The sequence below is a fragment of the Notamacropus eugenii genome, chromosome 2, assembly GCF_028372415.1.
Source record: "Notamacropus eugenii isolate mMacEug1 chromosome 2, mMacEug1.pri_v2, whole genome shotgun sequence".
In the NCBI taxonomy this organism is placed as follows: domain Eukaryota; kingdom Metazoa; phylum Chordata; class Mammalia; order Diprotodontia; family Macropodidae; genus Notamacropus; species Notamacropus eugenii.
In genome coordinates this window covers 313,924,779-313,949,016 of record NC_092873.1, presented here as the reverse complement: position 1 = coordinate 313,949,016, position 24,238 = coordinate 313,924,779, and the positions used below count along the sequence as shown (strand labels likewise).

At 37.0% G+C, this 24,238-nt stretch overlaps 1 protein-coding gene across 23 annotated transcripts in view; it reads left to right on the top strand.

Annotated features, from left to right (window-relative positions):
- MYOCD (myocardin) overlaps window positions 1-24,238 on the top strand; it is a 167,189-nt gene that overhangs the window by 108,993 nt on the left and 33,958 nt on the right. For 22 of the 23 annotated variants that reach the window (XM_072645054.1, XM_072645047.1, XM_072645056.1 and 19 more), the window contains 2 exons: window positions 14,913-15,088; window positions 19,767-19,892. In XM_072645054.1, the coding sequence (XP_072501155.1) occupies window positions 14,913-15,088; window positions 19,767-19,892 (302 nt within the window). The remainder of the gene's footprint in view (window positions 1-14,912; window positions 15,089-19,766; window positions 19,893-24,238) is intronic. The other variant, XM_072645035.1, reaches the window with a different exon arrangement.

Genomic DNA, 24,238 nt, shown 5'->3' with positions numbered 1-24,238 from the left:
CTGCTAGATCTTGTGTTATCCTGATTGTATTTCCACAGTACTTGAATTGTTTCTTTCTAGCTGCTTGCAATATTTTCTCCTTGACCTGGGAATTCTGGAATTTGGCCACAATGTTCCTAGGAGTTTCTCTTTTTGGGTCTCCTTCAGGAGGTGGTTGGTGGATTCTTTCAATATTTATTTTTCCCTCTGGTTCTAGAATATCAGGGCAGTTTTCCTTGATAATTTCATGAAAGATGATGTCTAGGCTCTTCTTTTGATCATGGTTTTCAGGTAGTCTCAAAATTTTTACATTGTCTCTCCTGAATCTATTTTCCAGGTCAGTTGTTTTTCCAATGAGATATTTCACATTATCTTCCATTTTTTCATTCTTTTGGTTTTGTTTTGTGATTTCTTGGTTTCTCATGAAGTCATTATCCTCCATCTGTTCCATTCTAATTTTGAAAGAACTATTTTCTTCAGTGAGCTTTTGAATCTCCTTTTCCATTTGGCTAATTCTGCTTTTGAAAGCATTCTTCTTCTATTGGCTTCTTGAACCTCCTTTTCCAATTGAGTTAGCCTATTTTTCAGGGTGTTATTTTCTTCAGCATTTTTTGGGTCTCCTTTAACAGGGTGCTGATCTGTTGTTCATACTTTGTTTACAAGTCTTTTATTGCTCTTCCCAGTTTTTCCTCCACTTCTCTAACATAATTTTGAAAATTTTTTGAGCTCTTCATGACCTTTTCCCAGAACTGATCCCAATGAGTGGGCTGGGATGTAGAAGCACTGACTTCCGTGTCTTCCCCTGATGGTGAGCACCGCTCTTCCTCATCAGAAGGGAGGGGAGGAGAAACCTGCTCACCAAGAAAGTAACCCTCTATAGTCTTGGTTTTTTTCCCTTTTCTGGGCATTTTCCCAGCCAGTGACTTGAGCTCTGAATATTCTCCTCACACCCACCTTGCCTCCTGATCCTCCCAGCCAGCGCTTGGGGTCTGAGACTCAAATGCTGCTTCCCAGCCTCAGGGCTTTGGGCGGGGGCAGGGCTGCTATTCAGTGTGAGATTATGTTCAGGTGTTCAGGTGGGGGCAGGGCCGCTTCATGGGCTCAGTTCCCTCAGGGGGTTTATGCAGAGACCTTCAACAACGGATCTGGGCTCCTGCCCACCCGGGGAGACCCAGTCCACTCCCGCCTCTGCTGCTGCCCCCCAAGGGGGCCCAAGCACAGGGGCACCCCACTCCCCTCTTGACCCACCAAAGACACCCTCTCACCGACCCCCTTCACCTGCGGGTGGAGGGACCCGCATGGCTGCTGGAGATCCCATCCCTGAAGTCCGCTCGGATCTGCTCCCCTCGGCGCTGGGGCTGGGGCAGAGCCGGGCGGGCTCCACGTCCGCGGTGTGACAGACCTTTTGCGAGAGGTTTGCAGGTCCCTCTGGAACAGAAATCTTATCTGCTCCACTGTTATGTGGCTTCTCCTGTTCCCGAATTTATTGGCAGCTCTTTACTACAGATATTTCATGGGCTGTGGGTTCGGAGCTAGCGTATTTGTGTGTTTCTACTCCGCCATCTTGGCTCCGCCCCCAAAAGAGCTACTCTTATGGGAAGGATTTCTGTCATCATAAAGAAAGGAGCAATATGAAACAACCTATTATTATTATCACTGTCATACTATAAATTTAAGTCCACTTTACTTTGAGATTCTTGATGTTATTGTGGGAGAGCCTATCCCTGGTTTTTTGGGGAGTAGTTTTTTACCAACAGCTCTTAATAATCACTGATAAAAACTCTTCATGAAAAAGCTAATTAAGACTCCTGCTTATAAAAAGGGGGAGGAGAAGTGGAGTGTTAAGGGTTATTAAGCAATAGGACTTAAAAACCAACATCCCACAGGGTTACCCATATAATTCCACACAAAGAAATAGAATTCTTCCATCCAGAAATCTAATGTTTCAGTCCCATGCAAGTTGAAAGAGTGAGCTCAGAAGGAGTACTACACAAGTTGATATGCTAGATGATCTTGGAGACACTAAAAGTTCTTCCTCTCAAACTCAATAAAACTCTGTATGAGTTCAATTTAGTTTGAAAATTAAGTTATGAGGAGGAGCTTAATCTAGGTAGTGTAGAAGGCTGTCTATGATGAGCCTTCAGGAAGGCTGAGGAACATTCAGAAAGGCCCTCATCTCCATCATTGTAATAATCTAAAACACAAAACAATACAAAAACACACAGGTAATTTTCCCTATCTAATTACTGATGCTTGAAATTCTTTTAGTGGAGACAAAATTTTCATTTTATAATGAATATGTATTCACATATGTTGAATATATATTTATAATAAATATTAAAATGCAAAGATCATGAACATGACTCCATTTCAAGTTTATTCACTTATTTCTATAGGAAAAGAATTTCTAACCTTCTATATTTGAAGATTGAAACTCCTTCATGCCTTCACTCCTTCATGAAAAAAAGACTTAACCTACTGGCCAATCTTTTGATGATGAACCTCATTAAACTTACCTCAACTGGTTCTCTGATGACAATTAATGTAACAGTGAACAAGCATTTATCAAGCCATGACTAAGTACCAGGCATTACTCTAGGAAATTGGGATAAAAGGACAAAAATAAAATAGTACCTGCCCTCAAGAAGGTTACATTCTTAGAATAAGTTAAGAAAAATAGCATGTACATATATAAGTATTTGCAAAATACATATAAAGTAAATAGGTAATGGGAAGAAGAGGAAGACTGGTAGCTGGGACAGATCAGGAAGGAACTTGTGGTCATGTAAAAGGTGGTGCTTGAGCTGAACTTTAATGAAAACTTTAGTTTTAAGAGGCAAAGATGAGGAGTACATTCCAGGCTTATTCAAAGAAAAAAGAGTTGAGTGGTATAGTGTCATGAGTAAAGAACAATAAAAAGGCCAGTGTGCCTAAAAGGGGAAATAAATCTGCATTTTACAGATGGGAAAACTGAGACCTAGAGGTGTAAGTGGACTTGTCAAGGTCACACAAGTAGTAAGAAGCAAAATTTGAAAGGCAAGCTACAGCCATGTTGTGAAGGACTTTAAATGTCAGAATGGTTTATACTGATTTACTAAAGTTTATTGAAGAGAGAAGTAACACAGTCAGATGTATGCTTTAGGAATATCTTTTTGAAAGCTGTGTGAATGACAGATTGGAGAATTTCCTAAAGCCTTTCTAATTTTGTTGGTCCCATCAGTGTTGTAATCAGCTGAGATAGAATTCAAAAATCCAGGATTACCACCATTTTGAATAAAAACTGGATTTTAATGGAACAAGATTACTCATATTGACTTGTAAATTACTTATTTTAGATTCTTTCCTGTTGGAAGATTTTGAGAGAGAGGAGTGGGAAGAGAATATAAGGATACTGAGTCCTTAAAGAGTAATGGGTAGTGAAAAAGAAGAAAGGAAAAACTGGAGGCAAAGAAGGTATACTTTGCCAAATTCATGATTATGGAGATGTAGAATGAAACACTATGTCCTCTGTTTCAGTTATTTCAAGCCTAATGGAGAAAGGAGGCAAGGTCTGACTGGATAAGGTTAAATTGTATAATGAAGGTCCCTGGTGCAGCTTGGGGGTAGCACAAAGGCCCTGAAAAGAATAATAAGATAGAGGAGGACAATGTCTTAAAGGATCTTGTTGGTATCACAGTTTTGCTTATACATCTGCTTAAGAGTTTTTCACTCAATCTCTGCAATTTTTACCTTCCTACAGACTTAGCTTTAATATCTGTTTCAGTGCAAACTTCATGGTCTCCAATTTTTAAAAAATTAAAGTGATACTAGTGACATCAACACTCCTAGAAGCAGCTCCTCAAGGGACAGGACAAATTATTTATTTCTATGCCTATTTTAACTTCAAGATGTCTGGTATCTTTTCAAATCAATGAATTGCCAAACTAAGAACATTTGTACTTTGTTTGGATAACATAAATCAATCTATAGAATATGTTATTGTCTGCTCTAATACAGTTTGCCAAAGGACACAATAGAGGTTTGTTTTTGTTTGTTTTTTCTCTTAGAGAAAAAGATTTTGTTTCAGTATTTCCTAGAGCAAATGGAGGCTAAGTGAATCGATCATTTATAGAGGAGTAAAAATAGTTCCCATACAGTGCATGGAGCAGTCAGCAAAGATAAGAAAAGATTTCGATCCATTTTACTTTGAGATTTCTAGTCATTGGTTTGGGTCACTGCTAAAAGGTGAATGGGCTTCTGATTATCTTGCTTTAACCTTCAAATTCTCAGTGTTTATGAAATGGAAAGCATAATTGAGTCATCCATGTCTTCACTTTCAAGAGAAAATTAAAAAATGTATAGTAAACAGATTTCTAAGAGGTCAGTGCCAGAAGTCAGCCTGTGCTCTGCATAATAGGAGAGTGATGTAAGAATCCTTTTAAACTATGCTCTTGTCATCACTTTGCCTGACATGCCTGCTAGACAATACACAGAGTATGTGTTAGAAACAGCTCTGAGTAAGGAACATTCTCCTTGAGATGATAACACTGACACAGCATCACAAAACAAAATTGATAAACAAGGTTGTTTCTAGAGTAGCCTGATATGGTGTCTTTCTTCTTTTTCCATTTTGTCCTACTACTTGGGTAAAAGGGAGAAGATGAAACTTGTTTGCTCATTTTGCTCTTACTATCAGAAACAGATACCTCATGGCATAGCATTTTACAGGCCCTGGAGACATAACAGAAGTTGCTCCACTGGATGGCTCAGTCAGACACCTTTTACTCCCAAAAGGACAGGATCACTTAGAAAATATCTGGCTTTTGCTGCCTGTGGTCTCAGTTTTGGCAATGGGATTCCTCTCAGTTGATGTATGTTGAAAATTTAAGCCCATGTTAATGCTGTACCTTCTACTTACTCCCCTCCCCCATTACACATACACATGCATGCACGCACACACACACACACACACACACGCACACTACACACTATAATTACAGTGCCAAATGCAAGCTATTTAAAGGTAAAAGAGATTAGCACACTTCATAGGGACTATGTCTTTAGACCTAGGCAAATTCACATCAACACCCTTTGCAATTGTTTTCATATTTCTGACTAGGCCCATCATACTATTTTTACCACAAATTCCTTAGAGCAGAGCAGAACCCCAGCAAAATTAGTCCTCTTGTTATTGTTCAACTGTCTACCTTGTGAGGATATTTAGGCTTAAAAGCAACTAAGGAACAGACAAGTACTAACTTTATATATATGCTATATAGTTTGCAAAGCATTTTCCTCATAAGAAATATGAGATAGGTAGTACAAGACCTGTAAGGATAGCAAACATTTATTAAATACTTACTGTGTGATAGACACTGGTGTCTTCAGAATGTCCAGTTTGAAATGTTCAATAGGGAGTTTTGTATGTTGGATTAGAGCTCAGGAGAGAGTAGGTATATCAATAAGTAGTTCATGTACATAGAGATATGTATACATAGAGATAGAGATAGCAATTATACCCAAAGGAGCTGATTAGATCTCTATAACAGAGAGCAGAGAAAAGGAAAAGAAGAAAAGAGGAGGACAGGGAAAATAAATGAGGAGCCTTAAGGTACACCCAAAGTTAAGGAGAATAGTAGGCCAGCAAAGGAAACAGAAGGGATAATCAAATAAGTAGGAAAAGACCTAGAAGCTATGGAGACTGGTGTCATGGAAACACAGAGAGAGGAGAATTTCCGTGAGGAGATGGTTAATAGAATCAAGTGTAACAGAGTAGTTAAGAAGAATGGGAATAAATGACCATCAGATTTGGAAATTAAGAGATCAATTATAACTTTGGAGAGAGCAGTTTCACTTGACTTAGGAAGTTGGAAACCAGATTTAAAAGTGGAGGCATTCGGTATACACAGTGTTTTTTCTGGAAGAAATGTAGAGGAGAGAGCTTGAGGGAATGATTGGGTCTAGAGAAAGCATTTTAAGGATGGGAGAGACTTGGTCAAGTTTGAAAGCAGCAGGAAAGGAACATTAGACTGGGCAAGACTAAAGAATGTAAAGGGATAATCAAGAGGGACAATCTACTGGAAAAGGCTGATAGAGATATGGCCAAGAGGAAATGGAAAGAACTTGGTCTTGATAAAGAGAAGGGCTAACTCATTTTCCTAATGATACTCTATAACTGTGAACTGTGGAACACCATGATCTCTAAAGAATAAAATTCCAGGTTACCCAAAATGGCAATGCAAAGATACTACAGCAGGTTGTAGTGTATTACTAATGATGGCTTATATGAAAGACAAGAAGTGGCATAAGTAAGTCAGCAAGTATTTATTAAGCACCAGCCATGTGCCAAGCACTGTTCTAGGTGCTAAAAATATAAATACAAAAATGAGATAATTCCTCTCTTCAAGGAGCTTGCATTTCACTGAAAGTATACCACATATTCACAGATGAGCAAATGGAAGATATACCAAAAATGCTGGGTGATATGAAAGAGGAGTGTATTAACAACTTTGGGGAGGGGCGCCAGGAGAGATGGAAGCAGGATAAGCCTCTTGAAGAAAGTAGAATTTAAGTTAAGCCTTGAAAGTAGGTAGTGATTGCACAATACAGAGGTAGAGGGGAATAACATTCTAGGCATGGGAGTACAGACTAGAAGTAGGAGATAGAATATGATGTAGTGCATGTGATGGAGAAGTGATGTATAATCATTCTAGAAAGACAATTTAGAGCTCACTCAGTGGTATTTGGCAGCACTTGTAGACTACTTTGGATGTACCCCCTTTATTTGCTACCCTCACTTCCCCCCAGGTCTAAATTCTCAGATTAGGACAATGTAAAGCCTCAGATTAAACAAAAATTGAAAAAAAAATAGCTGCTCCTGTCATTGACAATGGCTCTGGCATGTGCAAAATTGACTTTGCTGTGGATGATGCTCCTTGGGCTGTGGTCCCCTCAATTGTTGGATGCCCAAGACACCACTGTATCATGGTGGGAATGGGGCAGAAGGGTAGTTATGTTGGTGATGAGGCCCAGAGCAAAAGAGGTGTCTTAACTCTGAAATATCCCATTGAACATGGCATTGCTACCAACTGGGATGACATGGAGAAAATCTAGCATTATACCTTCTATAACAAACTTTGTATAGCTCCTGAGCAACACCCTGTTCTGCCTACAGAAGTTCCCTTAAACTCTAAGGTCTACAGAGAGAAGATGACATAGATCATGTCTGAAACCTTCAACACCCCAGCCATGTATATTGCTATTGAGGCTGTGTTGTCTCTGTATGCCTCTGGTTGTAACACTGGTATTGTTATGGACTCTGGTGTTGGTGTCACCCATACTGTACCCATCTACAAGGTCGAGATTTGGCTGGCCATGACCTGACAGACTACCTTATGAAGATACCAACAGAAAGAGAATATAGCTTCACTACCATAACTGTAAAGGAAATTGTTCATGACATCAAGGAGAAGCTGTGCCATGTTGCCCTCCTGGACTTTGAGTAGGAGATGGCCACTGATGCTTCCTTCTCTTCCCTGGAGAAGAGCTTGAGCTTCCTGATGGCCAGGTGATCACCATTGGCAATGAGAGGTTCAGGTGTGCAGAGGCCCATTTCCAGCCACCCTTCCTGGGTATGGAATCCTGTGGCATTCAGGAGACCACTTTAAATTCTATCATGAAGTGTGATACTGATATGTGAAAGGATCTTATATGCCAACATAGTATTGTCTGGTGGTATTACCACATATCCTGGCATCCTTGACAGAATGAAGAAAGAAATCGCAGCCTTGGCACCTAGCTCAAATTAAGACCATTGCTCCCCCTGAATGTAAGTATTCTTTCTGGATTGGTGACTCTATTCTGGCTTCTCTATCCACTTTCTAGCAGATTTGGATCAGCAAGCAGGAATATGATGAATCTTATTCATCCATCGGTCATTTCAAATGCCTCTAAATGGACTGCTAGCAGATGCATAGCATTTGCTTCACGAGTATTCACAAAGTAAAAGTTTGCCCTGACAAATACCTCTCATGTTAGCCTCATGAAACTGGAATCAGTCTTCTCTGGAATAAAATTTGTCCTTGGGGAAGTTTGTATCTGATATTAGACAAACATCAGCACTTTTAAATTGTTGAACTCTTACTGATTTGACCTCATATTCAAGTTAATAATTGTTTCCTTGGTGTACATTTTAATATACCTTGTATATATCTTTGATCTAAAACCTATATACAGGTTACTTCATTTTGACAGGTAAGGCTAAGAGTTAACTTCTATAGAGAACTGACCTAGTAATACAGTAATATAGTATCTGGCAGTACAGTTTAGTTCTATATAGTACCAGATCTGCACAGGGTCTAAAGGTCAGATTTTTCAGCATCTGAAAGAGCTGACTTGCAGAATTTGTCTCTTAAGTCTCTTAAGGCTGGCAAGAGTTTATTAAATATGTGTTGCATCTTTCCACCATCCTAGCAGAAATACATATTGAATACAAGCCTTAGGAACTAGGATTTTTTTTTCTTACCCCACTGTAATTTGTAAGTCATCCTAAGAATTGAGAATTGTAATGCCCCAAACATCTTTGTGTAAGAAAAAATAAAAGTGCTGCAAGTAAACTGGAAAAAAAAGGGTAGGTTGGAGTTGGCATGTGAAGGCCTTTAAATGACAAATCAAAGAATTTTGTTTTATCCTAGAAGCAATGAGGAACCATCCAATGAAGATTCTTAAACAGAAAATACTGTGGTTAGAATTAGGCTTTAGGAATGTCACTTTGGACATTGTGTGGAGGATAAATAGGAAATAAGAGAGGCTAGATGCAGAGATACCAATTAGGAGAGTACTGCAAAGTCTAGGTGAGAAACGAGTCCATGAACTAGGGAGATTGTGGTATGAGTAAAGAAGCAAACAGATGAAAGAGATGTTGAGATGGCAGACCAACAAGATTCAATAGCTGATTGAATATGAAGAAATGAGCAAGAATGAGGAGTTGAAGATGGCTCCTGTTTTGTGAACCTGGATAAACAGAAGAATGATGATAATGCCCTTGACAGAATTAGGGAGAAGGTTGGAGAGGTGATTGAAGGAAAAGGATGTTGAATTCTATTCTGGACTTCTTGTGTTTGAGATGTATATGGCATATCCAGCAGGAAATGTCCAGCAGCCCTCCTTATAGGACTTGAATTTTGGAGAAAGAAAACTGGTTATATCTAAGAGTAATACTAATAGAATAAACAATTAAACCACTGGGAATTTATGAAATCACCAAGAGACAGAGAGAAGACAAGGCACAGGAGAGATCAAATAAAGGCAAATTTCCTGATTTTAGAAAAATGGAAGAATTCAGAACCTGAAGATTACAAAGCAGTAAGCTTGACTTGGATTCTTCAGAAAATTATAGAAATTATCTTTAACAAAAAGTTGGTTAACATCTAGAAAAGGAAACCATGGTTATAAAAATCCAAGGTGGCTTCATCAGGAACAGGTAATGCCAGGCTCATCTTATTTCCTTTTTGCTAAGATTAATGAACTAGCAGATAAGGGGGAATGAGCTAGTTATAGCTCACCTAGATTTTCAGCAAAGTTTTTGATAAAGTATCTCATGATGTTGTTTTGGGAAAAGATGGTGAGATATGGATTAGATAGTAATATAATCAGATTTATTCAGAACTGGTTGGATGGTTGAATTCAAAGAGTCATTGTTAATAGCATCAACAATCAATTTAATGTGGAAAGTCATCTCCATTGGAGTACCTCACAAACCTATCTAAGCTTACACTTAAATACTTTTATCAATGATTTGGATAAAGGGTTAGATGACACACATCAAATTTACAGGTGACACAAATCTGAGATGATTAGCTAGCATAAGGGAAGGTTGAGTCAGGATCTGTAAAGGTCTTAGTAGGCTAGAGCATTGAGCTGAATCTAATCCAATAAAATTCAGTAGAAATAAGTGTAAAGTGCTTAGTTTGGGTACAAAAGAAATCAGTTTCACAAATGTGAAATAGAGGGGGTATGAATAGACAGAAGTTGTTCAGAAAAAGTTCTGATTTCAGTGAATTGCTAATTGAATATGAGTCAGTAGTGCAATGTGGCAGTCAAAAAAGCTAATGTGCTCTTGGGTTGCACTGAAGTTGCATTAGTAACATCAGACCTCATCTGGACTATTGTACTTAGTATTGGTTATCACAGTTTAAAAAGGATATTGATAAGCTGGAAGATGGTCAAAGGGTCACTAGGACATTTCTCAGTGAAGCAGAAGGAAAAGATATCTAAAGGTCATGATTAGAAAAGGTACAAAAATGGGAGGCTGGAAACCTAAGGGCTAGTCCTAATAGGCAGTATTTTTTTTAGAAAATTAGCAGAATGAAAAATGGAGCCAAAAGTCAAAGAGCAGAGAAGTATTTAGTGCTCTTATTTCCCCACTTGACACCTATCTATCTAAGAGGCCAAAGAGATACCAATAATGACCCTGGGCAGAGATTACAAGAAAACAGTAAAACATTCTGTTTTGTTACTCCTACCTCATCACTGAATTTACAGTCACTTGAGTAAAAGCTTCTTTGTCTTGTCTATATAATGCAGAAGTCAAGAGTGATTGTCAGCTTGATTGCAGAATACTGAACTGGAAAACTTCTTGATAATACTTAAATTCCTTTAGTGACAGAAGAATGATGTCTGGAACACAGTTAGAATAGTTATGTGTATTCAGCACATTTTGTACTGTGGAGTTAGACAATAAACCAGATGAGATTTAGCAATAAAAATCTGATGGACATATATGGGCATTGCTGTACTCAAATGTAGCTTGTCAGTCCCATTCCACATACACTCCAACCTCCACATTTAATGGTATTTGAAGTGCCTTCCACGAAGGAGGTTCTCTGTACCCATTAAACCATGGAGTATTCTCAAATTGGAAGGAGAGATACAGACAGAAACAGAATCCAAATGGAGAAAATAGGAATCACAATGACATTTGTGATTTAGAAAACTTCATCAATTACCTGAATGAATTTTTTCATGATGCCACTTTTTTGCCATTTAAAAATTTAAGTTTGATAGCTTTCATGTTTTAGTCTTATTATAAAAGCAGAATCTCAACATAAAATATGATGTAACAGATACATATATGTAGATAGGTCTCTCCTATATGTACATATTTATATACATATATAAATATCTCCCATCTTTAGAATTTTCTGTCATTCTTCATCTACACTCTACCGTTAATTAGTCTGTTTTGCATTAGAACACTTTTGTTAGAATATAGAAAATGTAATGAAATATGCATAGGCTGTGTTTATAGTGGGAAAAAGATGAGAAGTTAGAAAACCTGGATTCTATCCCTAGCTCCACCACTTGCTAGCTGTGTGACCAGGGACATTTCCCTTAAATCTTACTAAGTCTCATGATAAAAATTAAGTAAAAATTAAGTAAAACTACCTGTGCTACTTACCTTACAGGGTTGTTGTTGTGACAACCAAATAAGAATATGTATCTGAATATAAGCAGTATACAGGAGTGAGATATTATTACCTTGAAAATGAATTTTTATAGCTGGTTGTGGACCAAATTGATTGTGCATGTTATTCTCTCTTTAAGCCAAATGTGATGAGAATAAAGTTCACTCTTTCCCTTGTACCTCCCTCTTCTTCCCCTCCATTGACAAAGCTTTTCTTGGCCTCTGTTATGTGACAGATAATTTGCCCTATTCTCTTTCTCCATTTCTCCTTCTCTCAACATATTTGTCTCTCAACCTTTAATTTTATTTTCTTTAGCTATCATCCCTTCATATTCAACTCACCCTGTGCCCTCTGTCTATAAATATATAATCCCTCCAACTACTCTAATGCTGAGAAAAATCTCAAGAGTTACAAGTTTTATTTTTCCATGTAGGAATGCAAACAGTTCAACTTTGATAAGTCCTTTATGATCTCTCTTTCCTGCTTACTTTTTTATGCTTCTCTTGATTCTTGTGTTTGAAAGTCAAATTTTCTATTCATCTCTTGTCTTTTCATCAAGAATGCTTGAAAGTCCTCTGTTTCATTGAAGTTCCATTTACCCCCCTGAAGTATTATACTCAGTTTTGCTGGATATGTGATTCTTGGTTTAAATCCTAGCTCCTTTGAACTCTGGAATATCATATTCCCAGCCTTCTGATTCCTTAATGTAGAAGATGCTAGATCTTGTGTTATCCTGATTGTGTTTCTATAATACTCAAATTGTTTCTTTCTTGCTCCTAGCAATATTTTCTCCTTGACCTGGGAACTCTGGAATTTGGCTACAATATTCCTAGGAGTTCTCCATTTGGGATCTCTTTCAGGAGGTAATTGGTGGGTTCTTTCAATACGTATTTTGCCTTCTGGTTTTAGAATATCAGGGCAGTTTTCCTTGATAATTTCTTGAAAGATGATGTCTAGGCTCTGTTTTTGATCATGGCTTTCAAGTAGTCCTATAATTTTTAAATTATCTCTCCTAGATTTATTTTCAGGTCAGTTGTTTGTCCAATGATATATTTTACATTGTCTGCCTTTTTTTCATTCCTTTGGCTTTATAATTTCTTGACTTTTCATGAAGTCATTAGCTTCTATTTTAATCTTTAAGGAATTATTTTCTTCAGCGAGCTTTTGCACCTCCTTTTCCATCTGGTCAATTCTGTTTTTTAAAGCATTCTTCTTCTCATGGACTTTTTGGATCTCCTTTGCCCTTTTGGGTTAGTCTATATTTAAATTGTTATTTTCTTCAGTATTTTGGGGGTATCCTTTAGCAAGCAATTGACTCAGTTTTTATGATTTTCTTGCATCTCTCTCATTTCTCTTCCCAATTTCTCCTCTACTTCTCTTACTTGATTTTCAAAATCCTTTTTGAGCTCTTCCATGGCCTGAGACCAATTCATATTTTATTTGGAGGCTTTGGATGTAGGAGCTTTGACTTTGTTGTCTTCTGTTTGTATATTTTGTTCTTTCTTGTCACTAAAGTAAGATTCTATACCCTGATTCTTTTTCTGGTTTTTGCTCATTTCCCTAGCCATTTACTTGACTTTTGTGCTCTTTGTCAAGGTAGTTCTCTGCATCCAGTGTGGAGGGGGGCTGTGTACTGTCAGTCACTCGATCCACCCCCCACCCCAACAATCTTTGAGACTAGAGTTCCAGAAACAACCACTGCCACTGCCTCTGCTGCTGCTAAGGCTGCCATGGGCTCCTCTATCATCTCTGCTGCCTTGGGACTGGAACTGGATCACTCTACTCTCTCACACTGGTCCTACAGGTTTTTTCCACTGACTTTCCAATTTGTTCTTCGTATTTTGGGGTTGTGAAGTCTGAAAACTGCCTCAGGTGCTAGAGATTCAGTGTACCTTCTCCCAGGCCTGCTCAGGTCCTGTCTGTGATGGCATGGCCCATGCTGGACTGCACTCTGCTCCCAGTGTGGCATGATAGATGTTTCTCATCAACCTTCCAGGCTCTCTTGGGCTACAGATTTGCTTCACTCCATCAATCTGTGGGTTCTGCAGCTCCAGAATTTGTTTAGAGTCATTTTTTACAGGTATGTTGCTGGGCTTGGGGGGAGAACTCTAGGAAGTCTCTGCTTCTTCTCCACCATATTGGCTCTGCCCCCTGCAGTTTGGCTTATTAAGAGGAATTTAGAAATGTTGTTGGAAAGCATGTGACCCACATGTTGCAGGTTTGACATCTCTAACTTGTAGAACCCTAGAGAGTCAACTTAAATTTATTGAAATAAATTGAGCAAAGTTGTAGGACATAAAATACACACAAATCACCAACATATCTATATATTAACAACAAAATCCAGAAGGAAGAGAAAAAAATCCACTCACAATTCAGAATTTATACATGGTGGAAATCTTTAAATAATAACTATAAAGTGTTATTCACAGAAATACAGACCTAAATATTTAAAAATACTTAATTTCTCTGGTTAAGGCTATGTAAATATAATAAAAGTGACAGTCATCTAGATTAATTTACTCTTTCAATTACATACCAATCAATATACAAATCCATTAAATTATAGAGCTAAAATATAAGAAAATTCACTTTCAGGAATAAAGGGAAATAATGAAAAAAGGGTGTCAGTTATCTCAAACTATGCAATAAAGCTATAATCATAACATTATTTGATATTGTCTGAAAAACTGAGTGGTTGATCAGTGGAACAGATTTGTTATACAATATGCAGAAATAAAATTAACCTTATATCCTTCTCTTCAATAAACTCAAAAATCTTGGCTATTGGGGGAAAACTCAATATTTGATAAAAACTGTTAGGAAAACTTGAAAGCTATCTGTCAGAAATTAAGCTTAGACCAGCATGCCACACCATCTACCAAATAAGAGTTCTTAATGGCTATGTGGATTAGATATAAATGGCCAAATTATAAACTAAGTGGAGGAGCTTACCTTTTAGATCTGTGTGAAGAATTCATGAACAATTACTGACCTTCCTAACTTTAAATCTTATCTTTTACTGGAAGGCTTTCCCAATTTCTCTTAGTTCTAATGTCTGCACTCTGTAATTATTTTTTTATCTTGTATGTAGATTACTTTGTACATATTTGTTTGCATGTTGTCTCCCTCATTGAATTGTAAGCTTTATGAGAGCAGAAATCATCTTTTATCTTTTTTTAATAGCACATAATATAGTGCCTGGTCCATAGTACATAATTAATAAATATTTGGTGTTTGGTTGATTTATAAAAAAACAAGGAATAGAAAGAATCACAGAAAATAAAATTGACAGTTTCGATTACATAAAATTAAAATGATTTTTTCCACAAACAAATTCATTAAAGTAACTAGGGAAAAATTTGGTAGCAAGGTTATCTGATAAAGATATGATTTCTGAGACATATAAGGAGCTGGTTAAAATTTGTAAGAATAAGAACCATCTTCATTTGGTAAATGGTCAAATAGTTCTCATGTTTTCTCTAATAGGTAACCATGTAGGCATCTCCAAATCAACAGATGCTTTTGCCTTCGATGAGGACAGCAGTAATGATGAACTTTCTCCAGAACACACACGCAATGAAGACTCACAGGGTTCTAATAGTTTCCCACCTGACACAAAAGCCATAGAGGCCTCTTCATCTGTCCCATCAGAAACAACTCAGGTAAATGAACAAAATCCAAGTTCCCAAATCATGGTACTTTCTTTACTATAAGGAAAAATACTCCAAAATCTCTCTCAGCTGAAAAAAGTTGTCAGAAAATCCATTTTCAGTCTTTTTGACATTTCTTTTAATGTGATTTAAAACAGCTAATTTTTCTCATACCACAGACCAATTTGATGGTGACAAAAGACCCCATGGATCCTTGACTCCACACTCTTAAATGGATAAAAACATATTTTTATCATATTTATAAAGCACTTAAAAGTGAACAGCTTTTAGGTTAACTTTCTTATATTCCCCTTTGAAGTAGTTAGGGGAAATATTATCCCTATGATGCACATGAAGAAAGCAAATAACACAGAAAGTTGAGGTGACTTGTCCATAGTTAGCAGTATGAATTCAAACCCAGGAGCACTCTTTCTATTTACCTCTGGAAATAATTTAATGTTTTTGTACTATTTCCATAAAGAGGACTAGAGAAGTGAAAGTCATAGAGAAATGTAGGGGTGAAGCAATCATAGTTATGTGAAATAACTAGCATGTGGAAAGATATTGAGTAATAGTTGGTAAAAGAGAATCTTCTTTACATCCTTCAATCACCTTGCTTTCTCCTGGCCTTTTCTAATGAATGCATTGGTTGCAACACCTGTCCTGGAATTCTGGACTTCAACGTCTCCTTGGCTTGAGCTCCCATGCCCAGTACGTAACTCCCTGAAGCTAGAACTGAAGAGGACAAATAAAATATGGCTAAAACTCCAGGGCCATTCTTTGGAGCCATAGAGCCTAAAGGGAAGGGAAGGGAATCCTCAGGTGCTTCTCCCTGGCTTAATGCATTTTATTCCTGCTATGATTGAACAAGTCCTTCAAATCTAGACTAGACAGGAAATAGAGAGTGACTAATCCCCAATTAGACAGATTAAAAGATGCAGGCAGGTTCAACTATGGCAGCAAAAGGAATGAGGCTCCTTTCATCCACATTGCAAGCCTTCAAGAATGCCCACACATTTACACTAGTTTTCCTGCCTCCAAAGCAAGTTTTCTGCAGTTTTCATGAGGAGCCCTTCATCTTAAGGGATATGGGCATAGGTCAAACCCAGGTTCAATGAATTTGAAGTATCATTGTATAAATGACAAGAGCACTTAATTTTGAGTAAGAAAAAATGGATCCAAATCTTACTTCTGACATTGCGTTTGTGACCTGAGACAAGTCACTTCAGTTCTAGGGACTTCAGTTTTATTTTACAGTTTTATTTTATTTAAGTCCCAAGTAATTCAGGGATTATGACTGAGGGCTATTGAAAGAGAAAGAAGAAAGGAGGAGGAGGAGAGGGTGAAAAAGTGGAAGAGAAGTTAACAATAACAATAACTGTGCTCTCTCTGTTACTAGCTTCTGCTGAGGAGAGAAGGCTACAATGACCAGTCTTCACTCAGAGAATCTACAATTCAACCTTCATTCAGATAATGAAATATACACCTCGTGGTAGAGGGGTGGTAGACTGTAGGTACAGAATGAGGCTTTTGATATGAGAACAGTGAGAATATATTCTTTTTTTTCTTATGACATTCTGCTGAGAAGTAAAAGAAGAACCTGTAATGATCAATTTTAATTCCATTGATATCTCTTTGCATTGCTCCTCATTGTTAGGTGGAGATGAAGAAGTGTCCTTCAAGTGAACGGAGACAGAATGCTTCTGCCAACTTTAGGATAAGGGATGTTGTATTTTCCTAAAAGAGCAGACGCTATCTTAGCTGAAGGCATCAGCTAAGTCTGAAACTAGAAATGATGAATGCTGTTGATAAATTAAATCCAAGAGAACAGAGAAACAACTTGGAAAAAAAGAATCAAAAAAGTTGCTCAGCATCTTGGCTAGTTCAACTGAGATAATTTAGCCAATGAAATATTAGTCAAGTTCATTGTGAATCAATTCAGCTCAGCAGTAAAAGCACCTATTCAAAACAAGTCTCATTCATCAAAAAATTTTATGAATGGTTACTGAGGCAGATAGAGGAAACAGGTTTATAATTCCAGTATTATTCAGCTAGTCAACAAGTATTTATTATACACTTACTATATGTCAGTCATTGTGCTAAGCACTGAGGATGGAGAGTCTCAAGGAGTTCATTTTAATGAGAGAAAAAATGTGAAAACAACTACATATAAGCCAGATATATTGGGAGTTATCCTGATTACATAGGCTTTCCTCATTTTTATTCTTCCCTGACAGGTTTCTGTGTGTGCCCACTCTTGTTTTTCTTTGCCAGGTTTCTGTAAGGGTGTGCCTACTTTTCACTACAGATACTAAATATATTTTTGTAAGAGTATGATAGAGTTTTTTATGTGGACTATAATGTATTTGTTGTTTCTGTATTTCCTTTATATGAGTAACTGTGATGGTGATGATTACCATTCATACTTCATTGTTAAGATCTAATGTGTCCTCATTGAGAATAGCTGTTAAATAGAAGCATACCATTGGGTACTCCACAGATACAGTGGTGAGCAGGAGGAATGCATTTCTCCACAACAGGGTTAGCCCTAGGAACCTGAGAAAATTTGAGGGTAGTCATCTGGTAGTAGTCCCTCTCTAGAAGCCTAGTGCTGCCAATGTGAAGACGGGATGTGGTGATCAAGCCTAACTACACAAGAAGAAGGGGTTCCACACGGGAGGCACTGCATGTATGACTTACCCACAAATAAAACCAATCTAGCTAGAATAATTGGGGGGGGGGAAGTTGAGAGAAGGAATGTTTGTATTAAACACCTCTGATAAAAGTACAACTAATGTTCTTCTGATGGAGAAGTGAATTGGTCTAGTTACTTTGGAAAACAAAGAAATTTGTAAGAACAATATAAAATTCTTCATCCCAACTATTTTGTCTACACTTAATCATACTACTGAGTCAATACACCATAGAAATAATTGATTGCAAAAAAGTTCCATTTATTTTATCCATATACATATATGTGTGTATGAATGTAGATGTGTATACACATATGTACATGTGTGTATATGTGTGTGTGTGTATGTGTGTATATGTCCCAAGAGATGTGGAATAATTTAAGCTTTAATACATGTACTTAATATATATTTACAATGATACTATTTTTAATAGCAAAAAAATGGAAACAAACTTTTCCCAACAATTGGCAATAATTATTATCCATTTTATAATGTTACATGAGATTACAATAACCTATCAGTAACATTAAGGAATGATGAGTATCATTTATATTATAAAAATTCAAAAAATATGGGAAAATTTGAATGTCCTAAAGCAGAAGAAAAGAAGCAGATCTAAAAGAAAATTGTACAGTGACTTCTCCCATGTAAACAAAGACAAGATTAAGTGGCATCAAAATTTCAATCAAGTACAAGAATGTATTTGACTTGTATATGTGTGTGTGTCTGTGTGTGTGGCACTAACTTATTACAGTTAAAGCAAGCATGAGAAATAACTAAACAAAAGATAACCTTAAAAATACATACTATGAGTCACAGTCACTTTTTATACTTTTACTTAACTTTTAATCCATTTAAAAACTAGAGATTAAGCAGCATTTATAATGACACATATATGTACTATTCCCTTTCTTTCTTGATTATACACTCAAAGGGAAAACAGAACCAATTTTTTTCACATAAGCATAACCCAAAATACCATCATTCTCATAGTAGCAGCCACCAAAATTACAGGAATAATACCTAGGATGAAATAAACAACCCACAGAGGACAAACTCAAACTTAACAGTAGCCAATATTAAAGTATAAAGAAAATTTGAGCCAAGCATTTTGTTTCCATAACTAACCACTTTTATTCATTCACCAAAAGAAATAAGCTATTACCTATTTCTCTTTGGGGATACCTGTTCTGCAGACTTTTATTTTTAAGTAAGCATTTTTTTTTTTACTGTTGAAAGGAGAATAATTTCCTGCAAACCCAAAGTTATTAACAAACTCATGAATGAATATTAAATGATTTAAGGAATCATATAAGGGCCAAGGAAGGGAATAGGAAGACATGCAAATACCAGAATATATTGTCTACCCAAAATAAGGCATCTTCATGATTTCATAACTGGAAGGAGTAGTTAGATAGGAGGTCTTGTGACATAGAGAAGCAATGGCAAGAGATAAAAGTTCTTTCAACCACTTGTAGCAAATTCTGAGGAGCCCCCAGCGTCATCCTCTTTATTCCAGAGGTTGGCCAGGAGGATGGCAGGGTGGAAGGATTTTTCTTTCCCCTTCATTACACTATAACCCATTTCATGTAGGTATTGGTTCTTTCCAAAGTATGCAGAATCAGAAAAGAACATTCAAACAAACATATGAGAACAGTTCATTTCCACTACTCAACTTTAAGCCACAAACCAGCCTTCCCTCTTCATAGTCAGTCACACATGCACAAAAACACATAAACAAACATGTGCCTCCTTTATACTAATACTACCTTTCCTCTAATTAGTGTTTTCCCCTTCTCTTATCCTGCAGCTTCAGTGTCTCCAAATTCCTTTATATCCATTTGAGTACAACAGCTTTCAGTCAAGTGTATACCCGTTAGGGGAAAAATATGAGAATTAGGATTAGATTAGCAGAACTGGAAGTAGGAGCTGTGTTTTAGCAATTACATGTCATCATATTTCTTCCTCCCCACTAATAAAATTAAATTTTATTTCAGGATCATATTTCTGCATCTGAAAATGATAGAAATGAAGCAGTATCACACTTCATCAATCAATCAGACAACATGAAGCAGGTGAATGGCCCATTGAGCTCACCCATCCCTGTGCCTGCTGTGGTAAAGGTACAGAAATACACATAACAGCTAAATCCAGTCTCACCACCTACCTGTTGGGTCACACTCAGTCTACAGGGTAAAGTACTGAAGTTTTGTTCACAGTTCTCTGAATGATGTCTGAGTTCATGAGGGATATTGTAGCTGGAAGTATTATAGAAGGGATTACTTTGTGAGTTGAACTAGATATACTCTGAGGTCCCTTCTGAGAGAAATTTCCTCCATGCCCAAAAGCAGTCCATTAAATAGCACCCTAGGTTAGTGTGTTTTGAGGGTCTTTACTCTGGCTAAAGAGAATACATTGTATAGTTGGAAAGTAAACCATAAGTGCATGCGAACTTGTTATCAATACAACTAGCTCTATCACTGCGGATAGCTAGGTTCACCTTAGGATGAGGATAGTTAAGGTGAGAATAACTATATTCAGTCCATCGCCAAATTTTTATTGAACATCTGTTATAATTGATGCGCTATTCTAGGTACTGTTTTGTGGAGTGGGAGGGGCAGAGTAAAGAGGAATATGACAGGTTCTTTATTCCCAAGGAGACAGGAGTTTCCAATTTTTTCGAGATTAGAATCTAAAAGGGGAAATAAAATAACACAAAAAGATAACTTATGGCAATATTTGTCGCCTCACAACTATCAAACTGCAACAGAAATGAAAGTTAATCCTTTCTGGTAACAATTTCCATTGGTCCTGAGATAGTATGTATTCACAAGGAAAGAGTTCAGAAAAGTACAGGCATCATATTAGCTATTAAATCAAGAAGTGTATTATTGGATATTGGCATTAGCAAAACTATGGAATGGCAGAGTAACAGTACCAACTTTATCCAGTAAAATGATTATTATGATTAGTTCATAAAAATGCATAAATTTTTTAAAAATTTAACCAACTTGCTAATGCTAATGAATGAAACAGATAGTACAAGCAGAAAAAGAAAAGACCACTGTTATATAAGATGGTCAAAGAAGACTTCAGTAAAATTCAGTGTTCTTCCAGTCAAAAATCTAAACAGTAGAAGAGGAGAGGGGAAAGGGAGGTATTAACTGCTGTTCTTCCACTTTGGTGCTATTTATAGATAACATTTAAAAAATAAAAACAAGGAGACCCAGAAACTCTGGACTGGTATTTGAGGCTAGTCTGTCATACTGTAGTTACTGAGTTCTGTGGATGTGGACCTGAGAAGGAAGGAGAACAAGTCACATGGCAGAGCTGTAGGGTCGTACAGTTTTCATATTTGGTTTTCACTAGGAAAACTTAGTGTATTTACTAGGTATGTTTCCATACCTAGTATGATGTATGTGTCCCTGTAATGACTGTCACTATCCTGACACAAATATAATTCATCAATTCAGTTGCCACAAACAGTTAAATGACTTTTTAAAAATTATGAACGTAATCATCTACAAAAACAATAAACATGAATCTTAACCCACAAATCTTTAACCTTTGGAAAGACAGAACCAAAATAATTAAGAAACAACAAAAGCAAAGAAAATGTTTTTGTTCTGTGGCCCCTTTCAAATTCATGGAGTTCCATGGATTTTGGATATGTTTTCTTCTTTCTCTTGTCTTCTATCCTCTCCTCTCCTTTCCTTTCTTCTGTCTCCATTCACCTTTCCTCTCCTTTCTCCATTTTCCTTTCTTTTTTCTTTCCTTTTCCTTCTTTCCTTTCATGAATATGTATATAGTTTTGATAGTACTGATTTTGCTATGTTTTATTAAGTAAAAGCTCTTTGAACCTTTCCTTAAGTGTTCCACATTTATCAATATTTCAACATATTAATATGCCATATTAACCTCTCTGAGTGTCTGGCAACTCTCTTAATTTTGTAAATTATAAAAATGTCATGATCTGCCTAGGTAAAGAAAACTACCACACTGTTAAAATCACAAGTTCTCAACATGATAGAATATGCAAGATTGTGTTCAGTTCTAATTAAACTATAGTTTAATTGCTAGATGCTTTACTGCCTGTGTTAGCAGGCTCTCAGTTTCCTCATCTGTAAAACAAAGAGATTGCACGAGTTTGAGTCCAAATTCTCTTCCAGCTCCAGATCTGTAATCCTGTAATCTATGTTATACATGTAAGTCATTTACAGTTTATCTTTTTGCCATTAATACTAGGTGGAGTCATAGTGCACAAAGTGCTGGGCCTAGAGTCATGAAGACTCATCTTCCTGAGTTCAGACGTGGCCTCAAAACTTACTACCTGTGTGATTTAATCCTGGCTGTTTACCTCAGTTTCCTTCATCTGTAAAATGAGCTGGAGAAGAAAGTAGCAAACTACTCCAGTATCTTTGCCAAAAGAAATCCCAAATAAATTCACAAAGAGTAGGACTGAAACAACTGAACAGCAAAGTGGCTATGAATATTTTTTGTAAAGATAAGTTCTTTTACTGACCTTGTCACTGCCTTTCTCCTCTAATTCTAATATCATTCTTATCTAAGTCTTGTATTAAATTGGAGATTACCTTGGTATTTTATATGGGATGTTGCTCTCACAAAAATTCTACCAGACTACTTTTCAGCTTTCCTAGCAGTTAACAAATAATGAGTCCAAACCTGAGGAATTAGACTCTTTGGGTTTATCAAACATTATTATTCTGTGTTTGTTTACTTCAGTCTGTTGTAAGCTTAATCTATTTCACTGACTGACATCTCTATTTTTAAACCAAAGCCAAAAATTTTGATAATTGTTGCTTTATATTATTTTAATTAATTTTAGTTGACTTGTTTAGATTCTCCTGATAGACTGTCTATCTAGTGATAGCTTTTCCCCTTCTTTTCATATATTTACTATATTATTTTCCTGTATGGTTAAAGCTAGCATTTCTAGAATTATATCTAATAAAAATGATGCTTTGCTCCTGATTTTTTGGAAAAGACCGTAGTTTTACTTTAGAAAAATTAATGTATTTATTTATTTTACATGTACTTATAATCTATTCCTCCCACTCTCCCCGATTGAACAAGAAAGAAAGAATGAATAAAAGAAAGAAGAAAGGAAGGAAAGAAAGAAAATTGACATCAGCAAAACAAATTTCTGTATTGACCATGCCCCGCAAAATATATATCTCTCTGAATTTTAACTTCATAACCTCTCTGGCAGTTGCTGTTTTATCGTCAGTCTTCTGTACTCATGCTTTATCATTGCATTGATCAGAGTTTTGTAGCCTTTCAAAGTTCTTTTTCTCAGTAATGTTTTCAATATATAAATTGTTCTCATTCTTCTCACCTCTATCTACATCAATTCATAAGGGATTGTCCCTGTCTCCTCTACAACTGTGCTTTTCATCATTTCTTATGGAACAATAATATTCCATTATATTCATATACCATGATTTGTTTAATCTTTTTCAAAAGGAGGATACATTCTTAGTTTATATTCTTTTTTAATGTAGAATGATCTTATATATGTGTATCTGTTGTTGTGTTCATCCTTCGTTGCTGAAGAAGACCATGACATCAGAGAAAGGATGACATGACTTGTACTTGACTTTATTTTGAGCGAGGGAGGGCTGTGCAGGTCACCAGCCTCACTTCTCCTGCAGAGCCATCTGAATTCAGTGACCAGACATTCATCAGGATGACTGGAGATGACCCAGGATGCAATGGGAGACCTTGGCCCTTTTAAGCCAAGGTCTATTCAGAAACTCACTTAGGGTGAGGTAATGCTCATTCAGTGAATAGGCCTTACTATTTGAGAAAGGAAAGGAAAGGAAAGGAAAGGAAAGGAAAGGAAAGGAAAGGAAAGGAAAGGAAAGGAAAGGAAAGGAAAGGAAAGGAAAGGAAAGGAAAGGAAAGGAAAGGAAAGGAAAGGAAAGGAAAGGAAAGGAAAGGAAAGGAAAGGAAAGGAAAGGAAAGGAAAGGGAAGGGAAGGAAAGGAAAGGAAAGGAAAGGGAAGGGAAGGGAAGGAAAGGAAAGGGAAGGGAAGGGAAGGGAAGGGAAGGGAAGGGAAGGGAAGGGAAGGGAAGGGAAGGGAAGGGAAGGGAAGGGAAGGGAAGGGAAGGGAAGGGAAGGGAAGGGAAGGGAAGGAAAGGAAAGGAAAGGAAAGGAAAGGAAAGGAAAGGAAAGGAAAGGAAAGGAAAGGAAAGGAAAGGAAAGGAAAGGAAAGGAAAGGAAAGGAAAGGAAAGGAAAGGAAAGGAAAGGAAAGGAAAGGAAAGGAAAGGAAAGGAAAGGAAAGGAAAGGAAAAGGCAAAGGAATCTAGCCAGTAAAACCCAAGTTAACTGGGAATCTTCTGGCCATCCAAATTCACCTTCCTTTGGAGAGTAGAAGGAAGGTGAGGGGGAGACATACAGGAGAGGAAGAGCTGAGTTACCCAGCTAGCTGGGTCCCCATTCAAGCAA